The sequence below is a fragment of the Arctopsyche grandis genome, chromosome 2 (genome assembly GCF_051622035.1).
Source record: "Arctopsyche grandis isolate Sample6627 chromosome 2, ASM5162203v2, whole genome shotgun sequence".
Taxonomy (NCBI): domain Eukaryota; kingdom Metazoa; phylum Arthropoda; class Insecta; order Trichoptera; family Hydropsychidae; genus Arctopsyche; species Arctopsyche grandis.
In genome coordinates this window covers 7,657,141-7,669,995 of record NC_135356.1, presented here as the reverse complement: position 1 = coordinate 7,669,995, position 12,855 = coordinate 7,657,141, and the positions used below count along the sequence as shown (strand labels likewise).

General features: G+C 33.1%; 1 protein-coding gene across 2 annotated transcripts in view; it reads left to right on the top strand.

Moving 5' to 3' along the window:
• Positions 1-11,879, top strand: part of LOC143920896 (aminopeptidase N-like) — a 77,035-nt gene extending 65,156 nt beyond the window's left edge. For both annotated transcript variants that reach the window (XM_077443925.1, XM_077443916.1), the window contains 15 exons: positions 2,671-3,130; positions 4,471-4,812; positions 4,903-5,058; positions 5,135-5,452; positions 5,821-6,001; positions 6,087-6,237; positions 6,315-6,577; positions 6,653-6,842; positions 6,929-7,059; positions 8,457-8,588; positions 8,654-8,871; positions 9,047-9,229; positions 9,310-9,453; positions 10,331-10,409; positions 10,493-11,879. In XM_077443925.1, the coding sequence (XP_077300051.1) occupies positions 2,671-3,130; positions 4,471-4,812; positions 4,903-5,058; positions 5,135-5,452; positions 5,821-6,001; positions 6,087-6,237; positions 6,315-6,577; positions 6,653-6,842; positions 6,929-7,059; positions 8,457-8,588; positions 8,654-8,871; positions 9,047-9,229; positions 9,310-9,453; positions 10,331-10,409; positions 10,493-10,660 (3,116 nt within the window). In that variant the 3' untranslated portion in view covers positions 10,661-11,879. The remainder of the gene's footprint in view (positions 1-2,670; positions 3,131-4,470; positions 4,813-4,902; positions 5,059-5,134; positions 5,453-5,820; positions 6,002-6,086; positions 6,238-6,314; positions 6,578-6,652; positions 6,843-6,928; positions 7,060-8,456; positions 8,589-8,653; positions 8,872-9,046; positions 9,230-9,309; positions 9,454-10,330; positions 10,410-10,492) is intronic.
• Positions 11,880-12,855: the final 976 nt, after the last annotated feature.

Sequence of the window (12,855 nt, the reverse complement as noted above, 5' to 3'; positions counted from 1 at the left end):
TTCCCCCATTTAAACGTGCCAAAAAGTTGCGCCACAGATCAATTTTTTTACGGAAGGTTCATTTAGGTTCAGGATTTTAATATGTGATACCCAACGATTGGTTCCACGAATAAACGTCCCCGGACACAACATTCTCGACATAATGTCGACGGACAAAATGATAACGCGACATAATGTCTACGGACAAAATGATAACGCGACATAATGTCTACGGACAAAATGATAACGTGACATATTATGACATTCATATGTTCAAAAAAGATTTTTTTAACGAAAAAATTTGGTTTGGACGTGTATGGATCTTCGCACGTCATCACACGATTTATTCAATTCTTGTAGGTTTTTCTTTTCGTATGAATGTCCCGTTATCATTTTTTTCCCGTAGACATTATGCCGCGTTATCATTTTGTCCGTTGACATTATGTCGCGTATTCATTTTGTCGGGGACGTTTTGTCGTGACACCACAACGAGTGTAGATTCGTGTGTAGGTCGACATGGTCGACTTTGGATCGCCATCCTGTGAGTTGAGACCGATTCGACCATGTATGTAAGTGGCTACTACTTTACTTCTGCTCCCATACGTGCTATGACTTCTTTCAGAATCGGGGACTTTCAAATAGCACGGGCCCCGGGACTTTATCCCCTCCCCCTCCCAACCCCCATCTCGTCTTTAACCGTATAGAATTTTTTCATAGTAAGCTTGTGTTCAGGGAGGTTTAACGTGGTCCATGTTGAGAAGTGCTATTCTAAACTACTTTTTTTTATAATCGGCGACGTGGGACGTGTTGTGTCGGTGTTAAACGACCTTCGCGTACGTTGACTCTAGTATAGTCAGTCGTCTAGAACAACCAAAAAAAAAAAAAAACTATCGCGTGTGTTGTAATAGATCATGAATGAATAATACACATGGAATCATCGGTCATATGTTGCATTGCATCGCTTGGCAGTGGACGTGAGTCTATCGACTAAAAATAGGGGGTCTTTGATCTACGAGGTGAAGAGGAGTGCGTTCAGGCGTATAATGCACTTTGTGCACTTCAGATGCTGATCAATGCGATTTATGTGGTTTTAATTTCGAATTGTGAAACGGATAGTGTTTTTGAAAAACATTTGTTGGCCTTGGTGTTGGTGGACGTTTCTTTCATTCAGTTGCTCCGGTCTGTTTTCATTATTATAAGCTGAAAATGTATGTTTCATTTTGCACGGTCCTCCTCGATTTGTGGTTCGGCTCGATTTGTCAGTGTTTAAATAAATAAAATAAGATTCACAAATATAAATAAATCATCATCATTTTCAATACCAAAAAGTTTATATACAATCTTATAAAAAGTTGGTATATGTATGTACATATGTAAGTAGCTTTACATACATACATACATTTATACATAAAGAGATGTGTGGTGTTTCGAAAAATGTCAAAAAAAGTGGATGTTGCCATTTTAGAATCGCAAGAAAATGATTTTCATGACAATAAATCTAATAAATTTCATTTTTTACAGCGATCGTAAGTTACAATGTTACTTATGTATGTTACTGATTCGTAACATAAGTGTGTACTGAAATGTATTTTTTTAAGTTTTTTCAAGAACTGGTATTTAAAACTGGTTCGTTTTGGAAGCCATAAATAAAGCGTTAATGTCAGCCACCGCAAGGTTCCCGGGTTCAAGCCCTAGGATGATCTCGATTGAATAGAATTTATTCGGAGTATTTCTGCGGTGCTGCTGGTCAGATTTGGATATTTATGACTCCAACTCGATTTTTTCCCACCAGAGTTTGTCAATTTATCTGATTTATAATTGTTGAAACAGTTAATCATCACATTGGCAAAACCATCCTACCCACTATGTCACCACTATTTGAATATGATTTCAATTTTTTAATCTATAAATTTATATGTGTACATATGTACAAGTTTAATACCAAATATGTGGCTTAGGGGAAATCCATAATTGCATCACGGGAAAATATAAATTAAACCCCCCACACCACTACCCTTCAATCATAATCGTCTATAGTCGATTCGAAGTAGTGTAAGAATTACGAGAACCAAGCATGCTATCGCATTCGTGCAATGTGTTTTAACATTGTAAGGACGTTAAATAATATTTTTATTTTTATTAAATTATTTATTATTTAACTATTTAATATTATTAAAATATAATTCAATACAAGGTCTTTAATAATATGACTTTAAGATTTGCTGCCCATAACATGACGTTGACAATTACTTTTATCGTCTAAAAAATATAAATTTCCATTAATATAATATATATATACGTATTCCATAAATAAATTAATAATATCGACAATGAACGTATTTTATATTAAAATTTTATTAATGTAAATATTTCAAAATATGAAACACGAGCTCAAAACTAACAAAAAATAAAAGTAAAATTCTACCGACCGAACAATGCACGAACAATGTTGTATTTCTCGACCAAAATGCAATGCGAAACTGAAACGAAATGTGATTGGCCATCGCGGGTTGAGTGAGGGGTGAATACGATAGCATGTAGCATTGGTCGGTTCGACTTTAATAAATATCACGTTACACTACACTTTCCGTATATTTATTTACCTCAAATGCATATTACATATGTCCACCATAATTTATTTTTTAATTTTATTTAATATTTAATAAATAAAATATGTATATAATTTATTAGCAGGATACGATGGCTTCATATCTACTCCTTGCTCACCCACGAAATACACGGTGAACAACAGATCGAGGGCCGCTAGGAGGAATATGAAAGGACACTATGCCGTGTCAAAACTGTGCATACTGAGTGCTGCGATCGCCATTTGTCTATTCTTAATTTTAATGTTTATAATTGCATACTTTGCGATCCCGTGCAAGTGCAACACGGTGACGCGCCAAAGAGAAGCATTCACATTCACCGAAGAGAATGAGGATTCTGTCAGAACCGAACTGCCGATCGTCGTTAAAAATCTGACCCACGACCAGTTCGAAATTGGCAACGATTTTAAAAATGATGATACGGATGATGACGAAGATTTGCCTGCGACTGAGGAGATGCAGACGGTGGCTGATGAGCAGGTTCAGATTAAAGTTGAAAATGTCAGCGTCAGACTGCCAAGAGACATTATTCCGACACATTACAGGTAAACATTGATCCGATAGTGCTTTTGCGATTTTTTTCAGGATATATATTATTATAGTTTGCATTTGTATGTATGTTGTATGTATTTACGCTGACATGTGTGATTTTTTAATTTCATATTGGAAAATTTTAATCTATATATGTATTTGACATTTAACATATGTATATATATAATTCTTATATATTTATTATTCTTATTTTTTGCGCGAAAAAGAAAGTTTTCATAATTTTTTGTGTAATTTATTTTAATTCATTTTTTTTTTTAGTTTTTAAATAGGAATTGAATGGCACTTGATGATGTTATTCAAACATTTAAATCATTACATATCATTATAAATCTTAATCGTTGCATTATATATGTATGTACATAATGATTCAGTTTTTTTTAATTACAAAAAAATTGAAATTTCTATTGAAAACAGATATAACTCGATTTTTATATAAAAATGTCGTAAGAAATTTCGTTCAAATTGAATTAAGATATAAAACAATACGTCATAGTAAAACGTTCACTATAAATATCAATAGCGAGTGCACTTGTACTAACAAAAGTGCGCATGCGCATATGATTATTTTCTGAAACGTCATATTGTGACAATATTGACTCTGCGATACGACGCAAGCAACATTGCGCTGTATCGTCGCGCTCTGTAATGTATACGTAAGCCGATTTTGCCTTGCACTTGGCTAACACTTATCTGAGCGTGCGCCGCTCTATATAGTATGAATTAAAGTAATATTCCGTGCACTGTTGTGCCGGGCTGTTGCCTTGCAGTGCTAGATAGTATGAATAGACCTTCAAAATGTCAAAATAAGTCTAGAAAAATAATTAAAAAACATCCGGTGGTGGGTGGATTCTTTTCGCACAAAAAATGGTTCACTTTTGTTAATTTATTTTTAAAAAATCATGCCGTTTTTGCTTTGAACACTAATTGAGCGGTCTATTGTTATTTGCGGTTCGGTGATTATTCAGCAAAAAGCGATCTCGCGCACGTCACTCAAATCTCGTTCACGGAACATCCGGCACCCAAAACTCCATCAATCGAAAGCTATAACGCGAAATATTAAACTAATGAGAACTCGAGTGCCAGATATTCTGTATTCACGATTTTTGTGGCAACGATCGCAATTTGCGCAATAATCCCTTTACCGTCATTCGCCGCCCTTTAATTATAACAACTGATATGTCAATTGAATTGAAATTCATTTTGCGCGACCTTATAAGTTACTTTACATATATGTATGTATGTACCTATATATAATAAAGTGTGTGATGTGTTCTTTTTTATTAGATTTTACATTATACATATGTTCACATACATTTGTGATGTTCACTTTCAGAATTAAAATTGTACCCTTCATGGAAGATGATAATATGACCACTAGCGGCTATGTAAACATCACCATCATATGTTTGAACCCAACAAGGAAGATTGTGATGAATTTAAAAGACATCGAAGTGAGAAAAGACGTGAAAATCTCCGAGATTCACAACGGAGATCCAGTGGCTGTGGAAAAGTTTGATGTCGACAATGAAAATGAAATTTTCACTATATATTTAAAGGAATACTTGGTGATGGACGAAGAATACCACGTTCTTATTTGGTATACGGGTAAAATCAGAAGCCTCTCTAATGGACTGTACCGAAGCTATTTCACCGACTTGAAGACACACACTAGAACGTAAGTTTGCATACATAAATCTGTAATGTAGTTAAGGAAGTTATACTATGTATGTACCTATATAATAAATAAATCATATCAAATCTTTAGTGCTATGGTTAACACCCTTCTCTCACCGACGTATGCAAGATACGTTTATCCATCGTTCGACGAGCCATCCTTTAAAGCTAAATTCACAATCAGCATAGGTAGAAGAGAGGATATGTTTTCACTTTCCAACATGAAGATTAAAAGAATTACACCAATGTAAGAATATTTATATATATATTCCAGATTGTTAGTATAAACGTTCAACTATAAAAATGATTTTTTTCTTATTCAGGTCTAAGGCTAACTTTTGGGTGTGGGATCATTACGGAGAGACTCCGTTGATGTCAACATACCTGACAGCTTTCCTCGTTGCACCCATATCGTCCTTAGAAAAGATCGTTTTGCCTAACTCGGTGGATCCTGAAATAAGCTTGTGGACAAGACCTTACAATTCGTATCAGGCGGAATTCGGCACAAAGGTGTCCGGGAAAGTTTTGAAGTTTTTCGAACAGTACTTCTCTATTAAGTTTCCACTGTCGAAGATCGATATAGTCGCTGTACCAGCTCATGACTATGAAGCCATGGAGAATTGGGGCCTGATCATTTTCAAGTACTGTCATATTTTATATTCTTATCTTTATACACATACTACTAATGGTGACCGGAAAATTGCACTACGAGACATCCAAACTTTCAAAGATGCTCAAGGATAACTAACCCAATAGAATTCCGCAAAAAAGCATCAAGGGGTATTTGTATGTAATCAGAGGGCGTTAACTTTTTCTTATGGAATTCTATTGCGTAAGTCTTTTTGAGCGCCTTTGAAAATTAGTACATCCCGAAACTGCGCCACTATTCAGTGCAACTTAGTGCATTTTTCCGGGAATCACTACTGCATAAGAACTATATTAAAGTGGTCCTCACTGAAGATCATTCTAAAGTATATACTATTTTATATAAAAATTCATATTGTTTTAGGGAAGATAATATTCTGGTCGATAAAGGCAACAGTATCAGAACTCAGCAGACTTTAGCGTTCACTTTAGCACATGAAATAGCTCATCAATGGTTTGGTAATTTGGTTACACCTAAATGGTGGAATGAGCTGTGGCTGAAAGAAGGATTTTCATCATACTTTCAATATTTGGCCATTGATAATGTGAGTCGCATATTTAAAAATCTTACATTTGAAAATATCCATAAGAATAGAATCTCACGTTGGGACTTTATTTTATTATTTATAGATTTATCCAGACTGGAAGGCGTTCAAAGAATTTCTTTCGAATGAAATGGACATGGCTTTCATGAGCGATGCACTCACAACATCTCATCCCATCTCGACGACGGTCGACAAACCGAACAGTGAAATATTCAACGTAGTTTCATATCACAAAGGTAATCATAATAACTATTGTATGATATCATCATTGAGACTCGTTCATACTTAATAACGCTGTATGTACAATTTGAAGGGTCTTCGATCATAAGAATGATGGCCCATTTCCTCGGAGCTGCAAGATTGCAACAGGGACTGACTGCGTATCTCGATGAGTATGCTTACGGTAATGCCCAGCAAGAGGAGCTTTGGAAGTTCCTTGGGAAAGGTGGCATAACCTACGACAAGGGTAAATTGGTGGAATTGAGTACCATAATGGATACATGGACTAAACAGGCTGGCTATCCCGTTGTAACCGTAACTCGTAATTATCAAGATGGATCGGTAGAAATTTCACAGGTCAGTATTTTACAAGTCTTCAATGTTAAATGGATGAAATCGGTGGTTGTTACTTAATTTTAATTGTGATTTTAGGAGAGATTCTTATTAAATGGAAGCAAGAATAGTTCATCGTTGTGGTGGGTGCCGATATCATACACAACAAAACAAGAGCTGCATTTTAACGATACTTTACCTAAATTATGGCTGGCTGCCGAAGAAAAGATTGTTATTCCTAATTTTGCCAAGAAGGATAGTTGGGTTCTGTTCAATTTACAAAATACAGGTAAGTTTTCTAGAACAGATTGAATCCAGATTGAACAGATTGAAGTTTCAACTACTTAGTAAATGTATATTTTATTTTTGTTTTAGGATTTTATCGTGTTAATTACGATACTAATAATTGGATCTTGTTGATCGAATATTTCAACTCATTTCCAAACGATGCTAAATACCAACTAATCAAAGATTCCTTCTACTTGGCTCGGTCAGGAAATCTACCGGTGAGTGTTTGATGATACTGATATAAACTAAATCAAAATTTTAATTTTTAACACAAACAGTATGCATGAGATATGGAAGTGCCATCTATATACATATATAAAAATCAATGTTACCAATCAACCGATTGCGATGGTTTCTGTAAAATAAACAAACAATTGAATAATTGCAAATGTGTTCGCCACCTGCGTTTTTCCGACAAATTATCATTACTGTAATTTAATTTGATTATTAAGCATTAATTTGAAACTGAAACATTCACTTATCGAAACACATCGAGAAACAGGAACGGAACGGAATGCCGGGTTCAGCTAGTGTTTCATTATTTTATGCTCATTCAAATTCTTATACCTTTATGGATAATTTTATTAGACATTCAATACTAATTGAGAAATACTGAACCAAGAGATGTGTTAATTAATTTTACTACTCTTAGTTATGTAGAAAACGAGTTTAGAGCATTATAATTTAACTTTTTGTTTTTACCTTTTGTTGTTATTTTATTTTGTTTGAAATTAAATTAAAATATATTCAGTGGCGTCACTAGGGGTCGTGTCACCTGGTGCGTGGTGGTGTCATCTTGTTTTTTATTAATTATAATTAATTGTTACGACTTACGAGAGAGAAGCGCCAAAGGAGAAGCTAAGTTCACACGTTGTTTCTGGATTGCGTCTCCATCTGACAGAATCAGTTAACCTTCTGACCTTTAGGTGGGTTTGATGCAAACGATCGACAAGCGCCAGACAGACTGAACCACAGCTAAACTGGATGGCTGCTTTAAACGCAATTCTCGACTTCACGAATGATAGATTGCACATCAGATGACGAGTAACCTTTCGATGTGCACAGATGCAATTATTAAAATTGAGTTGGATCTTTCTGGCGAGTTTAATAAGGCAAAATTCGGAACTAAAGTATCAGAAGCACAGAACGTATACAGGGTAGGTATGTGGGGACTTCGGGTAGATTTCGCTTAGTGTAAGTGCGAGCAGTGCGCACGCATAAGGTACACGTACGGTTAATCTGTGGTTCAGTCTGTCTGGCGCTTGTCGATCGTTTGTACCGCATCGCTTTAGGTACATGCACTGATTTCTCAGATTCGAACAAAAGCCAGTTATGGCTCATATTTGATGCTATATATAGCTGCACCAGACGGATTTCGCGGTAGCTGTACAAATACAGAAAGCTGTATGTATACAGAAATTGCAATGAGGCGTGTAGCCATACAACGAATATGTCGAATTAGCTGTTTTCAATTTGAACAATTTGATGTCACCCGGTGCAGATCGCACTCCCCGCACGACGCTACTGAATATATTGGCAACAACAATTTTCTTTAAGCGATTGTACTAAAATATTAACAGTTAGACATTCTAAAGCTTTCGTTTATAATCGACAGTATGAATATGCACTCTCACTTGGCGGTCAACTTACCAAAGAAGTGGAATACATGCCGTGGCAAGCTGCTACCCAAGTTTTGCTCTACTTGAAAGACATGCTGACTAAAATGCCAGCTTACGGCAACTTTAAGGTAAGTGAAACCTGGAAATTCAACACAAATTGAAGTTAACAATATTAATCAATTTGAAATTTCAGGCTTATGTACTTGTGATGATCTCCAAAGCGTATCGTGCCATCGGAGCCGAGTTGACCGATAATAACAGTATACCGTGGGTGATACCCGATAATCCCATACCGCAGATGCACGCCGAAAACATAATCAAACTGTCTTGTATGTTCCACGATGGAAATTGTGTAAACAACGCTAGAGGATTATTCAAACACTGGATGGATCTGCCGGACGACGGGAACATGTATGAAAATTTTCAGATGTACTTTGGTGTGGTCCAAATTAAACAATAAATCAATTGAATTAATGACATGTCACTGAATTGATGTATATTTAATTGTCACAATACATATTTGGGCCATGCTAAATTCCTATTAAACATATATACGTGTTTATATATTTTTTTTTTGTTTGTATAGTATACCAGTCGTGATCAGACCTTTAATTTACTGCACGGCAATCAAAGAAGGCGATCGCTCAGAATGGGAATTTGCGTACCAACGTTTCTTGATAGGTGCTGCGTCAGGTTCAAAATATGACTCCGAGCAGTCAAATTTGATTACTGCACTGGGATGTTCCTCGAAACAATGGCTTCTGACTAAGTACGTACTTAACCATTTGTATATATTGTAGTTTTTCATTATGGAATGTTGTTTATTTTGAATTGCCGTTGAAACTTCAGGGCTCTCGGTTTGATTATGGATCCGAACTCTGGTCTCAATGAACGTGAGGGTATGTTGCTGTTCCGCTCCGTAGCTGCAAACGATTTGGGACATTGGATTGCTGTCAGTTTTGTACATTCGCAATGGAAACTGCTGCTGGAAACGTAAGCTATGCTGTTATAATATAATTTTAACTAGTGTTGTGCCCGATGAAATATCATCGCATAGCATAATTAAGTTATTAAATAAAAAAAGTTAAAAGAAATGTGTCAGTCCTGTGTTTGATCCGTATGCGGTCGTATTTTTTTTTCAAATACCTTTTAAATATATTTTATTTAATATTTATATTTAATTGTTTAATATGAAAAAATTAAATGGTAAAAACAACCTACCTACCTATATATAAACAATAGAAAAATTAATTAATTAAATAAATTTTCAATAGATGGCGCTAAATGCTCAGAGATTTATTAGCCTAGAGAAAACATTGGTAGCAAACAGTATATATAGAAGTCCTTTGTTGATCTGTTATTATGTTCGTATGATATTCGTACGTTTTGTTGGTAGTGTTTTTACATATGTATGTCGAATCGAAACGACTATTATAGTACAGCGAGCGTTATCTCACACAGACATAGAATAGCGCTATTATATATATATATATATATATATATATATATACATATATATGGGTAATTGGATTATTCGTCACATTTCGGTGGTCACAAAGACAATTTTTGCCATGAAAATCGCGAATACACAATATTTGGCACTCAAGTTCTCGTTAGTATGATGGACTTTTCGGCTGCCAGATGTTCAGTTATAGAGATTTTAGTGACTTTGTGACGATTCCTTTGTGACCAGTAATCACCGAACCACATATATGATATTTCTCAATGGATTTGTCCGTGATTTGCCTGATTTTTGATTTGTTTTTTAATTTTCCAATAATTTCTTATAAAAAAAAGGGGGAATTACCTAATGTACTATATTTACATAATGCATACATTATATACAATAAATTTTAATTTTAATTTTCAGTTACCAAACACCGAATGTAATATATCAAATGGTGCAGAGCATTGTCAGTTATATCAACTCGCCCTACGAAATCGATCAAGTAATTATCGTCCTAATATACATACATAGATTTACACTATTTAAGCATTTAATAATTATTAAATTATACATTTATCATTTTAGTTGAAAGCGCTGGTTTATAGTATAACGAATCACACTCAAAAAGCAAGTGAAGCTCTTACGGAGGCTCTGGAAATGGCCGAAAATAACAAGCTGTGGATGGAGAAGAATTATCGCAGCGTCGATAGGTGGCTGGACAGCTTCGTGGATACTTACAGAGTTTCTTATTAGTGGCATTACCTACAATAATGGATATATAATCTTCTTATCTAACGTTTTTTTAGTCTGAGTCTGAGAAGTTTATGGAAAGTTAGCTTTTATCTTATTAATTGTATGAATGTGTACGTACGTATTCGAACTGCACTTTCTAACTCAGTATTTTTCTATTTTATGTAAAAACCAAAATATTGCCATTAGAATATTTTACTACTATGTATTATTTGTAGTGTATTTTGAATTAATATCGAATCAAAAATGTGAATTGTTGATGGAAAGTTTCAACCAAAGTCGATTGAATTTATATCGAATGTCTCAATCAAGTTTTAATATATAAAATCATTTTTAGTATGAATTATAAATGTAAAAAAATTGTTAAAATCCATTTATTAAGTATACTTTCCTCATTAATTCCTATCTAAATTGACTTTATACATACATATATCTCTTCTCATTTGAGATACTATGTATGTATACGTGTATAAAGTAAAATCAAACATTTTTGAGAAAGTTTTTCGTCATTATTCGATGTTGCTTCATTTTTTTATTTAATTTAAATTTAATTAAAATGTAATTTATTTTTTTAAAGAGCAACGCTTATCATCAAGTATGCATTTTTTAAATATTATACAATATATATTTATAACATATTTCAATGTTTTCTAAGTGAACGAAATGAAATATTAAATATTAAGAATCTCATGTTAAATGTATTAATTCAGTAGTTAAACCTTCAAGTATTTTATTTTCAAGATAATTTAATGCGTTTATTGTATTTTTATGTTCGATTCCTAAGAAAAACAATAATGTGCCATCATCGCTAAACGCTTTAATGTAAACTAACATTTTCCTCATTTTTTCGAATAATAATAATAAACACTGGTAATTAATTGAAAATGATTAATGACTGTAAAGTCATTAATCATTAGTCACAGTGAGTTTGAACAGTCTTTTTTTTCTTTTTTTTATATGTAAATCTGACTGAATAAAGATTTACGTTTTACGTATATATCGTACAGTCATTAAATATCTATGTATCTTATAAGTTTAATATTACTAGTGTTATAATCTCAACAAATCATTTTTATGGTTTCATTGGAAGAACCACAAAAGTAATCTCATTGTTTTTGTATGAATTATATGTTAATAGCTTCTATATATATAAAATATACCGTATATTTATGTGATAATTCATGTTTAGGTAGATGTATGAATTTATCAAATTGGCGTATTTAAAAAAAAAAAAAAAACTTTACCTTAAAAAGAGTGTCAACATAAATAGTTTGGAAAACGCTATATAACCGATGAATTAAGTTTAATTATTATCAAAATTATAGTCATTTTATTATATCGCTATTGTACATATATATATCTGTATAACTTTATTATTATTCTTTATATTATTATTATGTTTTAAATATTGGACGTTGGATCGATGAATTTATAGGTTTAAAAATAAAAGTTCCTAACTTGACAAATATACATGGAAGCACTCATTCTAATTTGTAATTAATCGGAGTGATGAACATATATAATATACAACATTGTAAAATTTTATACGAATTGTTAAGAAAAAGGAAGTCAGTGAAATTTTTAAATACCTATCTATATATGTATATGTAAATTATTTTTTTTATAATATAAAAATAAGTAATGTGTCAGAAGTGATAAATATAAAATAAATATTTTCAACATATTTCATACTATCAAGTCCACAACATACACAAGATGTGTCTCAAACCCAATTTTAAGGTTGATAAATAAGATCATTTCAGGTAAAAAAAATGTAATAGTAGGTATTATATTGTAAGCATTATCTAAAAAAAAAAAATTGATTGTTTTATTACATAATTAATATTATGATCTCGTCAACCGAGCCTTAAATTTAGGTAGCCGTTGTGTAATAATCAGGGATATGTAACTTAACCGTGACGTTATAATAATATAACCATTATATGTAAATGCTAATTGTCCCCAGTTGTGATGATCTGCATGTAATGTTTTTGTTTTATTATTATATTTTATAATATATATATACATGAGGAAAAACAATGCTTTAAAATGGATAATAATGATTAAAATGTAACAAAATGTGGACCACGATAGTATATGTATCAGTCATGAGATTTAAAAAAAAAATTAATATAAACTATAGAGCTTGTTCGTTCACAAAAAAACAAAATCGTAATTTTATAAATATGTATGCATTG